Source organism: Mustela putorius, unplaced genomic scaffold, assembly GCF_011764305.1.
Source record: "Mustela putorius furo isolate JIRA1106 unplaced genomic scaffold, ASM1176430v1.1 tig00003899_pilon_pilon_pilon, whole genome shotgun sequence".
NCBI classification, from domain to species: domain Eukaryota; kingdom Metazoa; phylum Chordata; class Mammalia; order Carnivora; family Mustelidae; genus Mustela; species Mustela putorius.
The window spans coordinates 17,211,210-17,234,453 of NW_025422048.1; the positions used below are offsets into that span (position 1 = coordinate 17,211,210).

A 23,244-nucleotide genomic window follows, 5' to 3' on the forward strand; every position below is an offset into this window, starting at 1 on the left:
AGGGTAGGCCCAAATCCCGGACTTGATCCTACCATCCCTCTCATCTCCTTAATCGCTCTACTAGGTTATGCATCCGTAATCTGGGGGGCACCTGGGTGGCTCAGTGGTTAAGCGTCTGCCTTTGGCTTGGGTCATAATCCCAGCGTCCTGGGATGGAGCCCCACATCAGGCTCCCTGCTCAGCGGGTACCTACTTCTCCCTCTCCCACTCCCACTCCCCCTGCTTGTGTTCCCTCGCGCGCTCTCTCTTTCTCTCTTTCTCTATCTCCCTGTCAAATAAATAAATAAAATCTCTTTTTTTTTTTAAAGAAAAAGAATCCATAATCTGGAATTGGCCTAATCTCTCTAGCACACTCTTCTCCAAGAAGCAGCCTGGGAGTGGGAAATGGTTGGCCAGTCCCTCTGTGGAAATGGTCTGGGTGTGCACCGTGGAGATAGAAAGCTGGGTTGAGTGTGAATGCAATCCTCCCTGATGCCTGGACCCTGGGGTCCTGGCTATGGAGGAACCAAATTTAGGGAAACTTTATCAGAGAATGAAGAGCCAAGGAGACTGAACTGCCTCAAAAAGAAAATGCAAGTATTTGAACTTTGTTATTTCAAACATGCCCAGTGGTCTAGTTTTCATTTATTATGAACAACGAAACTGTAAGGAGTAGCAACTTGATTTATATCTGAAAATCTAGGATCTGGCATTAAAAAATACTTCCTGGAACTTTATATAAGGAAACATTTTGTTTTGGGGCACCCAACTGGCTTGGTAGGTAGAGTGTGTGACTCTTGATCTCGGGGTCATGAGTTTGAGCCCCACCTGGGGTGTAGAGATGACTTAAATAAAGAAAGAAATTTCATATCTTTAGTTTTAACTATGATCTGTAACTGGCTCTTTATTTTCCCATTTGAGCAGAATCTGTAAGAATTTTTTTTTTTAAGATTTATTTATTCCAGAGAAAGAGAGAGCAAGTAAGCATCGGGGGGGAGGAACAGAGGGAGAGGGAGAGAGAAATTCAAGCGGACTCCTCACCGAGCGCGGGGCCCAACACGAGGCTCAGTGTCTCACGACCTGGAGATCACAAACTGAGCGGAAACCAAGAGTTGGGTGCTCAACCGGCTGGGTCTCCCAGGCTGCCACCACCAGAAGGTTTTTAACTTTTTTCATGTTAACTACAAGCAACTGTGCATATTCAAACTCAGGCTATCTAGACACAAATCAATAGGACTGACTTTCTAAAAAAGGAAGTTAAGTTCAACAAAAACAGCTCTTTTGTCTTCTGTCCCTAGCATTAGATGGCCAGCTTGCTTTTTCTCCCTCCAGGGGTTTTGGAATCTTGTAGCCCACCTTCATGTATTGGTTCCTGAACAAAGTTTAAACACACCCAAACTCAGCCTTGCATAATTCTCCCCTACTCCTTTTCAGAGACAGAGACAGATTTTGTTGTCCCTTTTCTTCCTTCTCGTTCCCAACCCTTTCCCTCTCTTTGGTCCACAAACTGGGATGCATGCAGTATCTCTTCATTCCCTCTACAGTCCTGTGAAGGCGGTGGTATTGTGCCCATTTTGCAGATTAGCAAACAAAAGCTCATATTTAAAGGAGTGTGGCCACATGCGGGTCTGGTCCAATGGAGGTGAGAGAAAGAGGGTTAGAAACCTGGGACACTCAGTCACTCCCGCTGCCTTTTCGGGGATCCTGACACCCGCATGTGGTTCTGGGGTTCTAACTAAGCCTATGGAAACAGACTGGTGTCCAATCAAAATGGATCTGCCTGTGCAAATTCCATCTAAGTCCTACTTTACTACATTAACGACACCGCAGGTAGACACTGAGGCACAGGCATGAGTGAATTTATTCTGCATCTTGGGACAGTCAAGACTAGAATTTCCTATCTCTCCGAGGAGCTGAACGACACTCTCTACTCTCTTGAATGCTGCTGGGGAAGGTTCTCGGGACTCCCGTGCCTGTTTGATATCCTACAAATATCCCAAGATGCCCCAAAGTTTTTCAGGCACGATTTCCATTCTTTTTGAGTTCTCTGAAAGTTGAAACAGAAAGCCTCTGTGTGGGTGCATGTGTGTATTTTAGAGCTCTGTGCTTTATGTACTGTGGCTTGAAAACCTCCAGGCTAAGGTCTTACAGACTTCAGTATTTGATGCCACATGAGTCCTGTCATCAGCTATAAACCCTGAATTCCCTAATGGGGAAATGCACTTGCTCTGGAACACTGCCAAAAAGAGTCCAAAGAAGACACTTGAACTTGGCTTCCCCAAATATCTGTGATGACAAATGATCAGGTGTTCAATTAAAACCCCTGAACTGATTTTTTAATTCCTATTGAAACGGTTGCAAGGGCTCAGAGTTCCACTTTACATGCTTTCCCCTTAATTAACATAAAGAAATTAACGTCTTACAAGCTTCAATATTTGACGCCATATGAGTCCTGAGGATATTTCAAGGGAGAAGAAATGTAAATAGAATGAAATTCTTAAGCAAGATTACTGATATGACAGAACTAAAGAGCTTGGGAGTGTGTGAAAGTAGCTCTTTTCTTCCCTTTAATAAGTCCATTACTTGCACTTGGGCATATTTTAAGGTCCTTTTCATGCTGAATCTCGAGTTGAGCATGCTTTGCATTTCAAGCTTTGTCTATGAATCAGTAGAAGCCAAAGTTATTTCTGCTTTAAAATCACAGGAGCCAGGAACAGCTAATCTCTTTTCATTCTGAGTTCCTTACATTATTTTACTGGACAAAGTTTGTGTTGGCTACAAAACAGGCCATTCATAACATCTATGAGAAGGAATTTAGGTAAGAATGGAGAGAGATTGTAGGATGTAGAAAGACTCCCTCTCCTGAGGCCATTAAGAAATTCCAAATTGGCAGAGTTTTGAATAGTGACATGGCATTAGCCTTGCTAATTTCAGTAATTCAAGCTGATAGCCTCTGTTTACCAAGCTACTAGATGAGAAACCTTCCCATAACTCCAGTACCGGGAGTGGACGTGCTTCTCACCCAAGGTGAGTGGATATTTTAGAATAGGCGCTGGGTGGGGCGGGGGGGGGGCGGGGGGAGGTGAAGGGCCATCGCGGCTAGCTCAGTAGGGCCTCTCCCTCAAAAACTCTTTGGAAAGTAGTGTATGTATTTACTTCCTCAGTCAGACCTGTCCGGCATTGTCAAAGTAAATTCTCGTATCTTTCTTTCAGCAGGGATAAGGATGTGAGACACAAGATTTGTTAGTTTCTTATCACATGGCACCTGACCTCCTTCCCTATCTCTGTCTGGCTTTTAATTGTGTTCCTTTCAATTATCGGGACTGGCACAGTAACCCGTCCAAGTTTGTTTGTGTGTTTTTAAGTGGGAATCCAGTCACTCTGCAGTTCATAAAATGTGCAAATAACCTGACAGATAGTTAATGGCAAAAACCCCAGGGGGAAAAGGAACTCTGTTTTGAAGGAGTCTCCATTGAAAAGACATTCTCCTAAATCGCTCTTGACTAACCAGCATCTCGCGTCATGCTGGAAAAAATGTACAGAGGGAAATCTTCAGAGCCTTGCAAGCTGGGAAAGTAGAAAGATTGCCGAGGGTTTGAAAGGGTTTAGGGTTTCATTTGAAGAGCAGCTGCACCCTACCGTGCCCGTGCTCAGATACACGGAACACGGGCCCGGCGGGCGTGGCTGCGGTCGCCCTAGTCCTGCGCCGGGAACCCCAACCCGCACGTAAGGGGGCATGGCCGGCGACCCACTCCTTCTGCACGGGAGGCCCCCGGGTGACTGACTTGTATTTCCTGTCAGTCACCGACTAAAATCCTTCCCTGAACACTTTGGGTCTCCAGACAATAAAGATGAGAGACAGAGCATGGGAGCCTGGATGTAAAAAGAGAGTTGGGGGGCCGTGTGAAAGCACGAGAGGTTTACTTGGGTTCCTGAGCAACGTTTCTTCTGAGAAAGGTCTAGCAGTCATGGTGTTCCCAAAGAACAAAAACACCGTGCTTGTGGAGCCCATGATGGTTTATAAGTCACATCATACCTCTTACCGCACTGGAGAAGCGGTGACAGGCCCAGCAGTAAAGGACCGTGGATCCCGCTTCCCCAGATTCCCCTGCTCACAGCCCTCAACACCCTCCCCTCTTGCTCCGAGTTGCCCCTGCACTTGGTTCAAGCCTCTCTTGGGGCGCTCCTCACTGCTCCCATTCCAACCTGGATACAAGTTTTTTCTGGTTTTTGTTGTTGTTGTTGTTGTTTTGGTACAACCATCTCATCCTCCCAATAGCACAGAGAGCTCATCGAGGGCAGACTTGGGGTCTTCTCCTGTCTCCACTGGCCTGCCTGGGGCCTGGGACATCAATAAATGTTCCTAGCCCTCGCCCGAGTGTTTCACTGATGCATGACATTGACCGCACCAGGCTTCACCCGGACCCTCCCATTCCCCACTCCCGTGGCAGCCACCTCCACTCCCAGGCCTTACTTGTGAGAACACAGTTAAACCGAACAGCCTCGGGAGGACTCAGGTCGTGGTCGCAAAGACGAGGACCCAGAATCGGATCCATTTCAACGCTCTTTCCCTCCGCCACACACACAAAGCTACCCTGGAAAGGGCAAGGTTCCAGGAGGTCTCAGGGAAGGAAGCTATAGAGAAAAGAGAACAAAGGGAGGTGAAAGGCAGAGGGAGACTGGCCGGTGTTGAACGCTGCTGGAGCCTGTGGTCCAGGCCCCTCATCCTCTGAGTGCTGCTGCTTGTCCGCCTGTCCGCCTGTCCATCTGCCTGCCCGCCCGCCTGGCAGCTGGGGCATGAGAAAGATGAAACCAACAAAAATCAGGTTGAAAAGGAGGCCTCCTAAACTTGGTCTTAGGCTTAATGCGAAGGAGAAAGATTTGAGGATTAACTTACCTTGTTGTTAGTCAAAAGGGGGCTTTGGATCTCTCCCTGGGGTGACCTAAACTGTAATCTGTCTCTATGGCCCTCTGTTAATACTTCTTCCATTTGGGAGGAAATCATAGTGACGGGAGAAGCTCAATTTACTTCCTCTAATCTCTCAGCAGAGACATGAAGCAGACAACAGAATTTTTGCAGGAACATGGGGAGACCTGATTGGGACAAATCAATTGAAGAAAACAAGCTCTATTTAAGGAGAATGCATCTTTAATGGTGCTAATCCCTTTAGCAAATTGCTTTCTCTGGGGACATTGCATACCTAATTACAGTTTGCTCATTTTGATTTTCCCTTTCCGTTGTTGCTTTGCTGCGTACGTGGTTGTGGGCTTGTCTGGCTGAGCGATGAACTTATTGCAGCATTAAAAAATCTCGGCCAACTGGATCTTGGGACCGAAATGTCACTACTTTTGGAAGTGAATCACATGTCACTGCTGAAGTTTTAGAATATAAGTGAGGTTCAGTGGGGTGGAGTCCGGAGCCAATGACCAAGAAAGAATTCTTGAGATATCTTTGGTGCAAAATGGTGGTTTATTAAAGCACATTAAATCACGAGGACAGGACCCCTGGGCAGAAGGAGTTGCTGCTGCTGCTCCCCCGGGGTTGGGGGCTGTGAGGAGTGGTCCATTATGTACTTCCAAGTTGGGAGGGGCTTAGGGATATCGTAAGTCTCTAAGGAATTTTGGAAGCAAGATTTCCAGCACCTTGACGGGGCTAGCTGTTGTTGAGAAAAGGTCATTTATTACCGTCGAATAAAACCTTAGTCATGAGACCCTTCAGATGTATATCAGTGAGCCATATGCTTGGGGAATGATTGCCAGCATGTATCTTGGAGGGTTTAGAGATAAAGGAACTTTCCAAAGGAATGTTTATATGTTAAAGCAGACTTACAGGATCCTGGGCTGGGGTGGGGGGTGGTCAGGCTAGGATTGCCTTTTGCCCTTAGCAGAGTATTAAGGTAGAGGCAGTTGAGTCCCTCAAGGAATGTCACTCTGCCTGTTTCAAGGACTTGTCAGCGGGCTCTAGTTAGTAAGGAAATTTAATAGCTTTTCTTCTGCCTCTGTTTCCCACATCAGCAACAGATAAATATCTTTTCTGTAGCAATTCATCAAAAGACCTATTTTCTCTGGATTCCCTTCTCTGAGACGTTTTCTCAACATCCACCTAAAATCGGGAAAAGCAAAATGAAAAGCAACAGGAAGATGTTTCTGTAGTTCAGTTTCTGTAGTTCAAGGTAATAACCGGTTTTCGTGATGAACGCGTTCCATTGCCAACTCGCATTCACCCGTGGGTTACTGGACTTATAGCTTGTCTTCATGGCCCTCGTGCCCAGCCAGATTTGTCATAGCTTGGAAAGGCATAGTTTGTTTTAAATGAATCAGGTCTTTTTTTTTTTTTTTTTTAATAGCTGTTGCATTCGGGTGATCACATTCTAAGATGATTTTTTTCCCCAAAGATTTCCTAATACCATCCTATATCTCAATAGCCTCTACGTTATCTTTTTTTTTAAGATTTTATTTATTTATTTGACAGGAAGAGATCACAAGCAGGCAGAGAGGCAGGCAGAGAGAGAGAGAGAGAGAGAGAGAGAGAGAGAGAGAGAAGCAGGCTCCCTGCTGAGCAGAGAGACCGACATAGGACTCTATACCAGGACCCTGGGTTCATGAACAGAGCCAGCCAGGCACCCCTCCGTTATCTTTTTAAGAAAAATTCATTCATCTCCTTTCTCTCGAATCTTCTCCAGCCAGTCTTTCCCGCCTTCTGTCGTACTGCCCTGCAAGTTCGCTCCCATACAGTCTCCATGCCTACACGCCAGCTTTCTCCTAGGAATAGACCTTCTGGAAATACACCACGTATCCAAGTGTGTGTCAGAGGATGCCCACTGCAGCGTTGTTCGGTCGGAAAGGAGTGAGGCGCAAACAGAATGCCTTTCAGTGGGGAAACAGCTAATGATGATAATGCATACTACGGAATTTCTTGCAGTGGTTAAAAGAATGGGACCATTCTATGTGCATTAATATACAAAGATTTCCGAGAGATTGGAGCATATACATATGCATGGAAAGCACCAGTATTTCTTTATTTACCAGTCACTGCCCCTGGGGAGTTGTTGGCTGGGAGGTGGAAAGGGTGGAGGGCTTTCTTTGTTGCTCTATAGACTCAGGTGTTGTTTGAACCTTTAGCTTCAAGAATGCATTCATGTGTTGAGTAGCTTAAAAATTAACAAAATAAAAGGACCCTATCAACTGTGCAGGAGCATGGTTTGCATGGGGACAAAACTGGGAGGCTGCGGGCCCAGGTGAGAGATAACGCAAGCCGAATCTAAGCAGTCCAAGGGCAATGCCCAGGGAGAGAATTCACCAAGTTGTGAGGACAGAGAACTTAACAGGTGCCTCATTAATTAGACCCAGAGGGTGAAAAAGTAGGAGGAATTAGGAAGCCCTGCCTGTTTGGGGCTTAGGCAACCGGAGGGCCAGTAAGAAGAAATCACCAAACCAGGAGGGGAAGAGGGGAGAGGGTGGGGTGGGGAGGACAGGAGTTGGACACTTGAGAGACTAGAAATGCCACATCCTTGGTGGCTTGTTGGGTCTGAGTTGCCGGAGAGCAGTCTAGGTAGAAATGGCCTGGGAGCAGTTAGCTCTCCAGGGAGATGTCCGAGAAGGAGAGAGATTTGGGGATCCTCCTGAGTGATACAAAGCCAGGGGCACTGAAGAGAACATTCGGGAAGACGCATAAAGCAAGAAGAGCGAAGGGCCAAGGAAGAGATGAGAGAGAACACCCATCTTTAAGAAAAACAGCTTCAGGGATTCTCAGAGGAATTTGAGAATGGTCCCTAGAGGCAGAGGACAGCCTGCACGGAGGGGAATCTGAAACTAAGGGGAGGCCAAGCTTCAAAATAGAGAGTGGCCAGTGGTATTGGACGCTGGAAGAGAGCTCAAAGGGAAAAGACTCCATCGAAGGTTCAGCTGTAACCTGGCATAAGGGATCTTATTGGGCTGATGAAAATGCTCAGAAATGGAATTAGGATGTCGGTTTGCACACCTTGCTAAATTCACTGAAAATCATTGAATAAATTGTTCGCTGGAAATGAATTTGAAATGGGTGAATGTATAGTATTTAAACCGTACCTCAATAAAGTTGTTGAAAAAGAAAAAAAAAGGGAGAGACAGAGAGAACACAACAAAACAATGCATGGGAATTTCGTTTGGAGCAGCCTATGACTCCAAGGGAGAACTTTCCAGTCTACTCTCCTCTTCCTAACCGGCTGGGAAAGCCCCCATGAGATAAAATGACAGGAGTCACAAGAGACTAATGCCACATTAAAGAGACTGATGCCACATCCTGATTCTCTGCCACCCTCTCCCAGTGCCAGAAACTACCTTGTATTTGATTTGCTTTTCACCAAGCAATGAATATTACCACCCTAGTCCCTGTTTCCCTTTGGATAATTGCAGAGGACCTGCTCTGTTTATTTCCATCATTTTTTTAGCATCTGTTTGCAGAAGTTTAGGGTGCCAGGCTCTAAGACCCCAGTTCCACCTTTTATTGTTGTTGATTGCATTTTGATGTGTTTAAACATGGCATCTTTATTGGCCATGCAAGGCCTGTTCACTCTGACATGCCATCATTCATTTTCTTTTCTTTTTTAATCTCGGTTTTACTTCCAGTATAGTTCATGTCCAGGGTAATAGGAGCTTCGGGTGTCCCAGAGAGGGATTCCACGCTTCCACACTCTCCTTAATCCCCATTCCTCTTTTCACCCATTGTTCATCTTCTGATGACTCTATTATGCCCACACCTGGTTCTTCTCAGATGCTTTCCTGCTTTCCTCCTTCATTGCACTTGGCCAACAGCAGGATGCGTTTGTCTTAGTTGACGGGCACATATCGGTGTATCGGGGTAGGCTCAGGTAACCCACTGAGCCACCCAGGCGCCCCAAGAAATGAGTATTTTAATGAAGTAGAGTCAAGGGTGGACCCAGTTCTTTATAACTGCCCCCTTCTCAGTTATAAAGAACTGGGTCCACCCTTGACTCTACTTCATTAAAATACTCATTTCTTGGGGCGCCTGGGTGGCTCAGTGGGTTAAAGCCTCTGCCTTTGGCTCAGGTCATGGTCTCAGGATCTTGGGATCGAGCCCCGCATCGGGCTCTCTGCTCGGCAGGGAGCCTGCTTCCTCCTCTCTCTCTCTCTCTCTGCCTGACTCTCTGCCTACTTGTGATCTCTCTCTGTCAAATATATATATATATATATTTTTTTTTAATACTCATTTCTTGCTCGGTGCTGCTTCTTTTTATTTTGGCTTAATATCTTCCTGCTTCTTCCTCTACTCCTGCTTAGTGATCTGGCTGCCACCTTTTGTAGGAGAATTTTCCCTTTTCCTTCTTACATCTTTATAGCTGTGAGTTTGGGCAACTTGGCATCGTTTTACCTTTCCTGGCCTCCCTCTGGACTTGCCTTCTTTGTTCTAAGGCCCACAGGCTATTTGTATGACGATTATCCAGCTTTCTGTCCTCAGTTGTTTTCCCCTGTGGGTCCTTCCAACTTATGTCCTGATCATGTTCCCAAAATGAATTTTCTCCACCTGATGCCTCTTTTCTTCCTGCGGAGCCTGAGTGATCCCATGCTATGGCGGCTTTGAGCAACACTTCTACCACTTGCGAGTTACCGCTAACTGTTCAAGAGTGGTGGGGAAAAGAGTCAGTAGAAACAGTTCCTGAGTTCAGTTACTATTCAGATACTAGTTCAGATACTGTTCACCTCACCGTCACTCTATGTTTGAACCCCCTCACTGATATCGCTACCAAATGGCTGTCCACACATTCTGAGATCACCTCCAGAGATAGAGCTCACTGTTTCGGGCCAGGCTATGCAATTTTCAGATTGCACAAATTGTTAGAATATTCTTTATTTAAGTCCAAGGCATTTTCCCCTTAAGGAAAAGATGAAGCCATGAAATAGTGACCACACTGGCATGGTGGGCACTCGGCCAGCTCAGTCCGTGGAGCATGCAACTCTTGATCCTGGAGACATGAGTTCGAGCCCCACACTGGGTATAGAGATGACTTAAAATAAAAATAAAATAGCATGGGTATGGAGTGCGAAGAAGGGAAATTACAGAGGGGGCGTGGGCGGGTACAGGGGCGGAGGGAGGGTGGATCAGGCAGGACCGGGGAAATGGCACAGAGGGGTAAACAGTATAAGAATAAGGAAGAGGATACTAGAACCACTTTTTTTTTTTAAAAGATTTTATTTATTTATTTGACAGAGAGAGATCACAAGTAGGCAGAGAGGCAGGCAGAGAGAGGAAGAGGAGGAAGCAGGCTCCCTGCCGAGCAGAGAGCCCGATGCGGGGCTCGATCCCAGGACTCTGAGATCATGACCTGAGCCGAAGGCAGCGGCTTAACCCACTGAGCCAACCCAGGCGCCCCTAGAACCACTTTTAAAGAAAAACAGAACCCTGGTGAGAGGTTTCAGTTCAAAGTAGGAAAGGAACAGAAAAGCATCTTTAAGATTCAAAATCCACCAGAAGATTCCAGCCTTGCCCCTTGCCTGAGGGTATGGGAAACATCACAGTGGAGATGGCAGAGAATGCTTAGTGGAGCGCGGACTAGACAGAAGAGGAGAGAATAATTGGACACAGGAAATGAGTTTAAGGAGCAATGGGAAGAGAAAAAGGAGTGAATAGAGAAGTGGAAAGAGGGGGAAATGAAAACACAGAACTTTTAGGTTAAGGCAGCGTGTTTACTCCCCAGGCCAGCATGTAACTGTATTTTCCTGGCAGCCATCCCCCAGAGCTCTGCGAGGGGTGAGGGTCCCAGCCTGCGTCGGGGCGGGGATGCAAGGCTCATTACTTTGTCCTATCATGGCCAAGCAAAGGCTCATTACTTTGTCCTATAACGGCCAAGCAAAGGACTTCCCGAACGAAGCTCTACTTTGATGTCACACAGCTGGGCACTGAAGTTCTAATCACCAACAGTCCCCAAGGCTTAGGAATCAGTGGCGAGGAAAAGGGCAGGGCGTAGTCAGGGCGGGTAGATGGCAGTGCAAAGGCAGAGGTCAAAGGTATGGGAACCCGATCGCGAAGTTTCCAAGTAAGAAATAAATGGAACCTGCTCCCCAGAAAACCTGTTTCCTGCCCAGCATGGCCCACGGAATGCCGGCTTGTGTCAGCTGCTTACATAGCAAGGCATCAAATTCCAGGCAGCAAAAGGGAATAAGAAAGTAATCTTTGTATATCTCATGCACCCCAAGTGCAGGGAACTAACTGACTATGGGGGTAAGAAGTGGCTGTTGTCAGTAGGGCTTTGGAATCTATAGAGGCTAGGGTCGGAGCCCTGCCGTTTCCTGCCTGGGCCACCCCTCCCCACCGCCGCCCTACCCTTGTCTTGTCTTCATCACAGCTCTGCAGGACTCTTTTCCCCTTGGAAAATCATCAGGTCGGGAGGAGAGATCCTTCGGGAAGGGAATCTGCTAAGGGAGTGGCCCTGCCCCTGCCTATACTCTCAGGAGAATGAGATAATGTGTTGGCTCAGTCAGTCATTCAGTCAACAAACATGTCTGTAAGCATCCGTGCTTGCCAGGTTCTGCGTGGCAGCCCCCGGGATAAATAAAACTTATTTCTTACTTTGATGGGGCTCACAGTCTAGCCGAGGACAGGAGTGTAGAAATACTAAGTCTCCTATGAGACAGACTGAGACATGCTATACGAGAAGTACAATCCAGCAAAGAGCCAGAGACGGAAGGGATTTTTTTTTTGGCAGGGGCAAGATGGGAAGGCTTCCTGGAAGAGGTATCATATAAGACCACCCCAGCTGAGGGAACAGTATGGAGAAAGACATGGGAATTTCCAAGAACTTGCCTTTTACAGCAAACAATGAATGGGATGGTATGGTATGACTCTGGTATATGGTGCCTGGAGAAATATATGGGCAGTGGAAACTAGAAAGCAAGAGAGCATGAGGAGCCACTGGTGAAAGCCGTTCTAAGGACATAGGACTTGATCTCACATCCAGCAGGGAGCCATCAAAGGATTCTGAGGAAGAGGCAGATGTGATTCAACCTGTGATTTAGGAAGAGGCGTTGTCTTGTTCCTGCTTCCCGGACAGCCGTGGGTCATTGGAGAGGAGAGAGTATCTTCTTCCACTGGGAAGCTGAGGACTATGGGGGGGGGTGCGGGGTTGGGAGGCAAGAGGGGCTGAAGGAAAGCGAGAACTAGTCGGGATCGCCTGGGTGAATGTGAGAACGGGGGCGTACTGGCAATCCAGACCCAAAGATGGGAAGGTAGGAAGATGGAGCCAACCTGATGATGTGTTCTTCCAAGTAAATTGAGGCAGGAGTAACCTCAATTCCCCAAATCCCACCGACGATGATGGAGACGTTTCACCCTTGGAGAGTTTTTGAGGAAGAAATTCAGATGGAACAACTTAAGGAGGCTTTTTTCCCTCTTTCTCTTATGAGGACACCTGCCTGCTGTCGATTTCTGGCCTGCAGTGTTCCCATAGCCGGGCCGAGTGGTTTTTAGGGACTCCAGCCATTCGGACCCATTCGTTATTGTACTTATAATTTTCTCTGCTGTTGGGCATTGCCAGGACATTGCAAACATGTTGATTCTTGGGTGTATTTTTTGGTAAGATCCACCATGGCTTATTAAAAGTGGAAGATTACCACACTCTGGGTCTTCCCATCCAAGAGGATCTAAACCCTTGCCCCACATGCTCTCATGGTGCTTTTCATTGAAGATCTTGGAGGCTGGGCTCTGAGGGACCATAGGCCCTTCCTCACTCTCCCCTACATCTCACCAGCAATCGGATTTGACCACAATGAGTGACACGTTGTGTTTTCCTCCTATATCCTCAAAGCCCAAGGATGCATATCTCTGTAGTGGCATCATGCCTGAAATTTATATCGTAAACAGAGCTCTGTGAATCTAAACCATTAAGTTTTTGTTAAAGAAATGAAGACAGAGTGTATCTGTTCACTGATGTTTTTTAAATACGGTTTCAGCTTAGCATCATCTGTGTGAGCCCCAGAAATACACGGACGTTTCCCGAGCTTGTATAAAAATTTCTCTTAAAATAGCCTCTGATTAAAATCCTTGACCCAAACTGCCCTCTTTCCACCATTCCCAACTGAGAAGTCACATTTGCAGTTCTGGGCTAGTGTCTAAGTATCCACCCATTTTAATTCTTTTGGACTACTTGACTTTCAAAGCGCTGAAGGAGTGCGGTGTGGGGGTGGATGCTTTGGTCTGGGGTATGTTCACACAGCTCTCTGCAAAGTAAAATACTGGAGTATTTTTTTTTTTTAGGAACTGGGATTTGCCCCAGAGGACATTATTGTTTGGTTTCTATAGGTTTGTTTGTTTTTTTTTTTTTTTTAAATCACGGTAAAACGTATGTAACATAAAACCTGCCATTTAAACCACTAAGTGTACAATTCAGGGACATCATTACGTTTCAGAATGTTACCCAACCATTACCACTCTTTCCAAAAGTTACCTGTTCTGCACATTTCATATAATGGAGTCATATGCCATGTGGTATTTTGTGACTGGTTTCTTTCACTGAACATCGCATTTGTTTGTTTGTTTATTTGTTTGTTTGTTTTTAAAGATTTTATTTATTTATTTGAGAGAGAGAGAGAAATCAGAAGTAGGGAGGAAGGGTAGAGGGAGAAACAGACTCCCCACTGAGCAGAGAGCCCAATGCAGGGCTCAATCCCAGGACTCCGGGATCATGATCCGAGCTGAAGGCAGATGCTTAACTGACTGAGCCACCCCGGTGCCCCCGAGCCTCATGTTCTCAAGTTTTACATATGCTGTGGCATGTGTCAGTCCTGTGTTCCTTTCTGTGACTGAATGATACTCTGTTGTACAGATGTACCACATTCTGTTTATCCGTTCTTACAATGATGAACACTTGGGTTGCTTCCACCATTTGGCCATGGTGAGTAATCGGCTGTGGACATTGGTACACAAGTCTCTGAGAGTCTAGTTGAGGTTGTCGGTGTATCAAGGATCACAAGAATTCAGCATTTCCAAAGGCTGTCTTGAGTCGGCACTCTGGAAGCACCTTCTAACGAGGTGTGGTTGTACAGACTAGTGACATAACGTGACGCGGTCTCTGGGGCACAGTCAGGGTGACAGTGCTTTGTTTCACTCATTCAAGTTTCTCCAAAGGCTGATCAGGACTCCGTGAACCCATATGAGCTCCTGCTCTCTCCTCAACTCCAGACACTCTGTTCTCTCACCCAGCAGCCCTACTGAACTTCTCTCCAGAGTCTCCTGTAACAATGTAGTTGACACTTTCAGTAGCAGCTTCTTGGTTCCTTACATTGCTCTACCTCTCCATAAACGTCGGACGACACGAACCCTCCCCTCTTGACAATGTTCTCTTCCCTCGCCTTCTCTAAGCCTGTTCTCGAATCTTCTCCCCTGGGGCTTGGGGCACCGTGTCTCCGTCCCACAGGGTGAAGTCATTTCTCCCGTGGGAAGTGAAGGCTGTGGTGAGGTGTGATTCCCGTGGAGCCGCCAGGCAGCCCTGGGTGAGAAGGATCTGCAGACATGAGAGGAGGAGTCGGGACATTCCTGTGGAAGGTGGCGATAATTCTGGGGCCGGTGGAGGAGGGCCGGCACCCACACCACCCACTCCCGCTGTCAGGGTTTCTAGGACACAGTTGTTCTGTTTCTGGGAATATGGCTTGACTCATGATGTATCTAAATAAGTATAGTAGTGGCCCACGTTATAATAAGGTTCTATAGTAAAATGGTTTAATTTCTAAAGGGATTAGGTGATATTTTTGCTTGTTCCTTTCTTAATGGCTAAATGCAATAGTGAAGCATTAGTCGTAGTTAGATCCCCGGAAACCATTTTGTATTCATTTTCTTTTTCTTTTTTCTTAAGATTTATTTATGTCAAAAAAAAAAAAAGATTTATTTATGTCAGAGGGAGAGAGAGAGAAAGAGAAAGAGAGACAGCACAAGCAGGAGGGGGGGGAGGGGCAGAGGGAGAGGGAGAAGCAGACTCCCTGCTCAGCAGGGAGCCCCAGGCGGGGCTTAACCCCATGACCCCAAGCTCTAACCAGAGCTAAAGTCAGACATTTAACCTACAGAGTCACCCAGGCACCCCACCATTTTGTATCCGTAAACTGAGTGATTGGAACACCACGTAAGGGCCGTTACTGTGGTGGTCTCCCCTCTCAGCGAGGCAGTTGTCTTAGAAAAGCCTACCTTAAGTCATTCACGAGGAACACATGAGTCATAGTTTCCAGTGTTGAGTAGTGTACAAAGCGCAGATGACCCAAGGATGCTTCCAGTGCTTTTAAGACCTTCCTCCCCAAGGACCCTGGACATCGGTGAGGAGTGAAAGTGAGCCCCTTTTTCTCAGAATCTGGGCCAGAACCCGAAGGTCCTCGTAAACGTGAGACATCGTGCGGTGTACATACCATGAGTTCGCCGAGAGTGCATTTGTCCTCCATCACACAGCCTTGTGTGTTTTAGTATAAGATGGGGGGAGGGCTCTCCCCTCTTTGTCTTTAGGAAAAAACAGGCCATGGCTTTAGGCAGCCCCAGCCCACTGCAGTGTACCCTGCTGACACACATGGCCCGGCCTGGGCGACAGACGCCTGTAGGAGGAGACCATGTCTATACTCCCGGGGAAACCCACTGTGATTGCTCTACAGCCCAGAGGGTGTTTTATAGGCTGGAACCGGCTGTAGGCAATGAAGTGGACATCTCATTGCCTGGCCCTCTTCCGGAAGAGGCTGGCGGGTTCTTCCCCGAATCGACGGTTTGCAAAATCGGCAGCTCCCCTTGTTTGTCAAGAAGGCACATTGTTGGGGCACGTGGGTGGCTCAGTCATTAAGCGTCTGTCTTCGGCTCAGGTCATGATCCCCGGGTCCTGGGCTTGAGCCCCAGTTCGGGCTCCCTGCTCCGTGGGAAGCCTGCTTCTCCCTCTCCCTCTCCCCCTGTTTGTGTTCCCTTTCTCACTGTGTCTCTCTGTCAAATAGATAAACAAAATCTTAAAAAAAAAAAAATGAAATAAAGAAAGAAAAAGAAGGTACATTGTGCAATGGGTCCATTTGGAGAAGAGTCCCATTAGACCAATTAAAACTCAGAGCGCCCCACCCCCACCCCGGCAGCCAGCCTCCTTCATCTGATCGATGAAGAAGAAAATCTAGACTCCCAGAGACCCCAGGGTCATTAGCAAAGTCACCCTCTTCTGCTTTCAAGTCCAAGGAGTCATTTCACACCTGAAAGTTCACAGAGGAGCAGGGGTTGACGGGGCAGGCGGCCGGTGGTATGGACACGGCCGGGGCAGGCGGCTGGTGGTGTGGACACGGCCGGCCCGGAAACCGCCATCTGTATGGGACTCCGAAGTGAATGGCAGCGCCTGAGGGCGGCAGAGCGAGCCGTGGAGATCAAGGCACATGATTCCTCCAGAGGCTTCCCTGCTTTCGACCCCTGGGGCCTACCAAGCCATGTACTGAAGGTTTCACACATCCTCGTCCTGGGAGCCAACTGTGCCCAGCAAGCGGGAAACACAGGGCGAGCGGTGTTGCTCTGTTGCTGCATTAGGGGCCAACTGAAGCCAGCCGCCGGCGCAGGCTTAGCAGGAGGAAACCCCCATGCTTGGCTCTGCAGCAGCCTTCTCTCCCCTGGTACCGTGATACCAGCTCTCCTTGCCAGCTCGCCCTCGAGGTCGGCCTGCCGCTGTGGGCGAGGCCCCTGTGGCAATGCCCCGCTCCCCTTGATGGCCCGCCATCAGAGGACAAGCACGTGCATCCCGTTACGCGCCCAAGACCCCGGTGGCTTCGGAGGGCCCGCGGGCTCTTCTCACTGGCTGCCTGTGCCTGCCGGTTTGATGCGCGCCGGGTCCAGTAACTTCTCCCCAAAGGTCTGCTAGTGCAAGTTTTTCCACCAAGGTTTAAAGAAAAGCCAAACAGTCCAGGGCAGATTTATTGATCACCAGCGTCTTTGATCTGAGCCTAGTGCAGCGCAAGAAGAAAGAAGGTTCAAGAATTTGGTAGTTGAGGAACAGCCCAAGGGAAGCAACTCATTGCCCCTACTTGCTTCGGGAGGTTCTGCTGGGGCAGTCCCTGCGCTCCTGTGAGCGAAGGGGAGATTGCAGCCTGCCACAGACCGCGTCCCTCCCTGGGCCCCGAGAGCCTGGGAATCTGAGAGAACTCACACTAGAAGGACATGTAGTCCCTGATGGGGGCGGATGGGACGACCGGCAGCCAGAGTAGAGGGAAATGACTTGCCCAGGGTGAACTAGTCAGACAGTGGCTGAGCCAGGCCTGGAGTCCAGGGCTCTAGACTCTCCGGATGGGACAGCCTGCCCTGGGAACTCCACTAAGGTTGGAGGGTTCCCCACAAAGTGCTTTGCCCAGCTCAGAAAAACTTTTCTTTTTTTTTAATTTTTACAAAGATTTTATTTATTTGAGAGAGAGTGAGAGCTAGAAAGAGAGAGAACATACACAGAGGGAGAGAGAGAGGGGAAAGCAGACTCCCCACTGAGCAGGGAGCCAGACACAGGGCTCGATCTCAGGACCCTGGAATCATGACCTGAGCTGAAGGCAGAGGCTTAAACCACTGAGCCACCCAGCGCCCCAGGGTTCTTGTTCTTGCCATGTCTCCTTGAACTGGTACCATCTGATCCAGAAGCACGGCCTCCCTATGTGTCGGCACTGTGTCCGTCAGTACATCCATCAGTGTGTCCATCGGTACGCTAAGGAAATGGGCTTCATGAAGTTGGATTATGTGACCCTCCTTGATATCTATCCTTCCAAGATACTTGCCTTAACTGCAGCTATATCCCTGGTGCCTACCTTAATGCCAACTCATTGCACGTAAGATAAAAATATTTCAGGGATGAGTGTTCCAATGTGAATAAATAAATAAATAAATATAAAGAGAGCATCTGATGTGCAGCACTGAGGAAGGCAAAATGAGAGTCAGGGCTGAGCATGTAATGAGTATAGATTGTTGGGTCTACCCTCTGGGTCTAGGCAAACTGATAACAAATAGAAACCGATTTTCCGATTTTGTGTGAAAATCTCCTTGCTGGCCCCAAAAGCTCTCACTGACAATCAGCTGTAAGGTAGAAACAATTTATGTGCCTTTTACAGTATGTACATAATACAGCAAAGATATGTTCTGGAATATCACTGATAAACATAAAAATATGAATGACTTAAAAGAGAATGGTTTAAGATCACTCCCATAATAGATCTGGTTTGTAGCAAAATGAGAAAGTTTTGATTTGGTGTAGATTTAGCTCCTTTGTGGGTTTTTTTTTTTTAAATTCATATTTGCTACTGGCTGATCCCCAGATACTGTTCCCACAGGCTTGTTTTTTTCCAAGACAAGATGTCTGACAACTCTCTCCCACCTAGGGCTGTCCTCCAAACTCTTTTTAACAACAATCTTTCTAAAAAAAACACCAATCAGTAGATTTCGTACTTCAAAACCTTCAATGGATCCCTGTTGCCCACAGAGTAGAGTCTTGGCATTCCCAATCTACCATCATTTAACCCTTACTTGTCCTTCCTGCCTTACCTCTTATCACCCACCATGCAACACACACACACACACACACACACACACCAACAGCATACACCCAATTTCCCCCCATCATAGAGGCTACTTTCTTCTACTGACCAGGGCCTGCCTCCACTCTCTGATATTAATGGTTTTGCCCAAGCTCAACCCTCGGCTCATTGGGTTCCGCCATGGTCCCACCCAACCTTCGTGGTGTTGACTGTATCCCAGTTGTTCTGAGAAGTCTTCCCAGATCCTTCTAGTTGGAATTTTTCTCTCCCCATAGTGTTTTGTTTGTGCCTTTGTCTGAGCCCTTACTGCCTTCTGCCAAGTATCTAGTTGGTTTGTCTATCGGTCCATTTTCCTTGTCAGAATGTGGGGTTCCTGAAGGCAGGTCCTGAGTCTTTCTCCAGCCTTCCGGCTCCAAACTTGGGACACTGTAGGCTACCATTAAGTTTGTTGAATTAAACTGGGTCATATTTCCCTTGTCCAGGAATATTATCCACATTTATTTTTGACCCAAACCCTATTTCTTCTGCCTGTCAAAATGCTTCATTGTCATGCTAGGCTGTCCCCTTCATCTCGAATCTCCATGATGGTGGCCCACTGCTGATTTCTTCAGGGAAATTGAAGGGACGTAATTTTCCTTCTCGGTCCCCAAACCCAGAGCTCTTTTTGGGATTGCACAAAGCGGAATAAGGCTACTCAGTCAAGTATGTGATCACTTTTATGTGGAAACACTGACTTTTCTCATGCTCTTGAGTTCTCTTTGGCAATATATATTTTACTAATCAAGGCGACTTTCTTTTCATGAAAAGAATCCATGACTACTTAATCATTACAGTTTATTTGATATACAAAATTGTTCAAAAGACGGTATAGCTTCATGTGAGGTTCCGAGTCTGACCTGTCACTTACCAGCTGTGTAAATATGGGCCAAAAAAGGAACCTGAGCTGGAGCTTCCTCGTTGGTAAAATGGGAATTATAATGCCTACCTCGCAACATTGCTGAGAAAGGTTAAATTAAATGAGATAATGTATATAAATAGCTTAGCACAGTGCCCAGCCCACGATGAGGACTCTACCTGGTCGCCATTTTTCTTTTTCTGGTCATTATTTATTTATTTATATATATATTTTTTTTCTGGTCATCATTTTTATAACTCCAAAACATAGGGTCCAAGAGACAGAAATAGAAAACAAGGTCTCTGGTGGCAAAGAAGATTCGAAGCTTCTGGGCTTAGCTTCTGCTAGGTTTACCATAACTGCTCTAGGATGTGAAGCTGTCCAGTGTTCACGGATTATTTGAGGAGCAAGATAAATAGCACAAGGGCTGAGTGGTCACGTGAATAGATGTTGTTTCATCTTGACGTTGGACAAGGGGCATATCCAGAAAAGGAATCCGAAAGCAAGGCTAAGAGTTCGCTCATTCAGGTCAACCCTAAAAATACTCCACATTGAAGTTGAGAAGTCGCCTCGAGACTCAAGGCTGGGCTTTCAACAGCTAGAGCCATATGTGTTCTCAACTTGGTTGAAACCCGATCATGACCTGAACCTGTGCTGACCTTGGCCTTCTCTTGTGCGCTGCGCGCAGTTCGCCTTTCCGAGAGAGAGGTCTGACTTCCAAATAGAGCGTGGCTCTTTGTTCTCCTCTTCTTTTGCTTTTCTTCGTGTGTATTTATTTTGTGGGGAGAGGAAACCCAGATTAGAGTCAGTCGAGTCGCTTTTCCCTGAGTAAGAGGGTTCTCTGGAAAATCTGATTTGAATTCTTCTTGGCACTCCGGGAGAACAACTTTCTCAGCTTTAGAGAAGCAAAATGTAGTCAGATTCATATATATTAAAAGGTAGGACACGGTTTCTTTGTACAGCAAAGAAAACTAGAGTCAACCACAAAATAGAAACATAATTTGTACTAAATATGACAAAAGAGGGAAAGCCTTAATACCCATCAGCAACAGGGGTGCCTGGGTGGCTCAGTGGGTTAAAGCCTCTCCCTTCAGCTCAAGTCATGATCTCAGGGTCCTGGGATCGAGCCCCACATCAGGCTCTCTGCTTCCTCCTCTCTCTCCACCTGCCTCTCTGCCTACTTGTGATCTCTGTCAAATAAATAAATAAAATCTTAAAAAAAAAAAAAGAAATACCCATCAGCTACAAAGACAAGGCATATGAACTGTCATGCATTAAGAAATATAGTTAGTAAACTAAGAGAAAAAGTTGATCTGTATAGGTATCAAACACGTGCAATTAAGAAAACCTTGATACATTATCTTAGGCTGACCGTAAAATCTTGTTCCAGTTGAGGCCGGAAATTTCTTTCCCTCCTCATTGCTGGGGGCCGCCAAAACTACGGTAGCCCTTTTTGGACCTTGCAGCCTGCTCTAACCATTGCCAGCCTCCCAACAGCCCTGGTCCCAGGCCCTGCTCTGTGTGCGCATCCTGGGCCAGCTGAGTCGTCACACTTTCTTCCTGTGACTTACTGCGTGTTTCATCCCTTGTAAGAGGAGCCCTTCTTTCCCCTTCCTTCCTTCCCTCTGTAGCATCCCAGTCATTCCTCTGGGCCTGTTGCTCTGTATCTCAGTGTCCCTGAGGGACCCTTCCGGCTCCGCTGGCCACAGGACAGTTGGCTGGTGAGGGCACTCACATCACACCCCCTTCCCAAGCTATTGAAATAGAAACACTGGCAACCGAGTCTAGAAAAGCCAAGGGAGTCGATCTGAGTTCTAAATCTGGACAAACAAAGCTGAAGGAAGCTGGCCTCTGGGCCAGGGCTGGCCATCTTGGATTTCCTGACAAACCACCATCTACTCAGATGTGCCTTCTGAGAGACGTTTGCCTTAGGCCAGCACCAACATCCGAACTTCTTTTCAGAATCTTGAACATATTTCATAAATGGAAGGTGGTCAAAGAAGGAAAGCCCTTACCCATCGGCCTCTCCTTGGTCTTTGCTTGGTATCAGTTTAAATCCTATGCATTAGGTCAGTTTTGCTGTGTGTGTGTGTGTGTGTGTGTGTGTGTGTGTGTGTGTGTTTGTGTGTGTACATGTGTGTGTTGTAGAGTGGGGGACGAAAAGACAACATAAATCAAAAAAGAAGTATTTGGGAAAAATGAAACCACTTTCAATGGCAAACTACCCTATCCTCGATTCTAATTCAAGCAAGGTTTCAAGGAGAACATCTGGGGGACACAGGGCCCAGGAGAGGCACACTAGAGTCTATACCATCCCCCCTCCCCCCGCCACGTCCCCACTGACACACAGACACACAAAGGCACACGCAGAGTGCATCCACCCAACACCTTACGTTTCCATACCAGTGAGATTTGGTGAAAGTGACCTTCAGGCACAGCCTGGCCTGGGGGGAGACTGTAGGGAACTCCTGACCTGCACCCTGGGGTGTGGGTGGGCGGAGCTGAAGGACAGAGGGGAGCAGCCAACCTCTTGCCATTGGTGCCTCCTCGGGAAGGAACCCCTCTGGCCATCTCCTTCCTCTGACAGACACCCCATGCACCCAGCCCTAGCTCCTTCTCAGCCAGAGCCCTTCCTTTCCATAAAAGCTGGGGCACCCCAGCGGTCGAGACCACTTAAGCTATGACTAGCGGACCCCCGAGGCTGTGGGGCATCCCGAATTTCAATTGATTCTTTTCTTTTCGGCAGAACTGGCTTATGATCTGGATGTGGACGAGGCGCCTGGAAGCAAGCAGCACGTGAATCAGAAGGACAACGAGATAGCAGCCTCTCACAACCTGGGGAACGGCAACTCCCCACTGAAGGTTCTCACCAGCTTGGCCATCTACATAGTGGGCTTCTTTTTGCTGGTGCACTGACTTCCCAGTGCACAGCACCCATTCTGCCTGGCAGCACCCTTGTTGCCTGGCGGCCCCCCGTGGTCTTCCTCTATAAAGGGAGCCACCTTCTTATTTTTTTCTATTTTTTTATCTTGTATACCTCCAGCCATCAAGTAGAAGACCAGCTGTGTGTTGTGTTTTCGAAAATCAGTGGTGTCTTTGAGGGAGGTAAATTTTAGTGGTAGCATAGATCGTCTTTTTGCAAAGAAAAAAACTCAAGTTGTGCCAAATTATTTTCCTATGTTTGGTTGCTAGACCATGGTTACCATGTCTCCCTTTCTCTTTCTCTCTTTCCCTTTGCATGGATTTCTTTGGAAAAAAAAAATAAATAAATGTTCAAATAAAAACGCATTGGGTCTTTTTTTTGTAAGCCCTCGTGTATGGTGACCATGCAGTGCTTTTCCCTCCTCTTGCCTAGCTTTCTGTTCAGTATGGGAAAAATCCCATCCCATCAGGTGTCGATAAGGTCCTTCCCAGCCCGCCTGTCAGTGGGGGATCAATCCTCACCGGAGCCCCAGTCAGACCGCCCCCCCACACACAACACACTCCCAATGCCTAATCTTCATGTGGAAATCTTGAGTTAGCATGTTCTCGCCAATGAACAAAAGGTATCTCGAAAAGTTCCATTTCCTACTCTTTATTGGGCTGAAAATACTTCCCCCAAAGAGAAACCCTCCATGTGGTGTGTCGTCTGTCACCCTTCTCCAGGGACAAGGCCATGGCAGGACCAGCAGTCGCCCTGAGTCAGACTGCAAAGGTGGGCATCAGGAAAGCCATGATTTAGAGGAAGCAACTGCATCCACTCTTAGCTACAGGTGGGTTTCTTCGACACGTGTATCCCCATTCTCCTGGAGCGTCCAGTCTGGCACCAACACGCCACACCAGCTCTTTGCCGATTGGAGGCTGGTATTCCCATTGAAATTAGGGTTTATACACCCAAC

The 23,244-nt window shown here is 47.3% G+C and overlaps 1 protein-coding gene across 1 annotated transcript in view; it reads left to right on the forward strand.

Moving 5' to 3' along the window:
- GPC3 (glypican 3) overlaps window positions 1-22,650 on the forward strand; it is a 397,657-nt gene extending 375,007 nt beyond the window's left edge. The window contains exon 8 of the mRNA XM_004778413.3: window positions 22,113-22,650. Within this exon, the coding sequence (XP_004778470.1) occupies window positions 22,113-22,282 (170 nt within the window). The 3' untranslated portion in view covers window positions 22,283-22,650. The remainder of the gene's footprint in view (window positions 1-22,112) is intronic.
- Window positions 22,651-23,244: the final 594 nt, after the last annotated feature.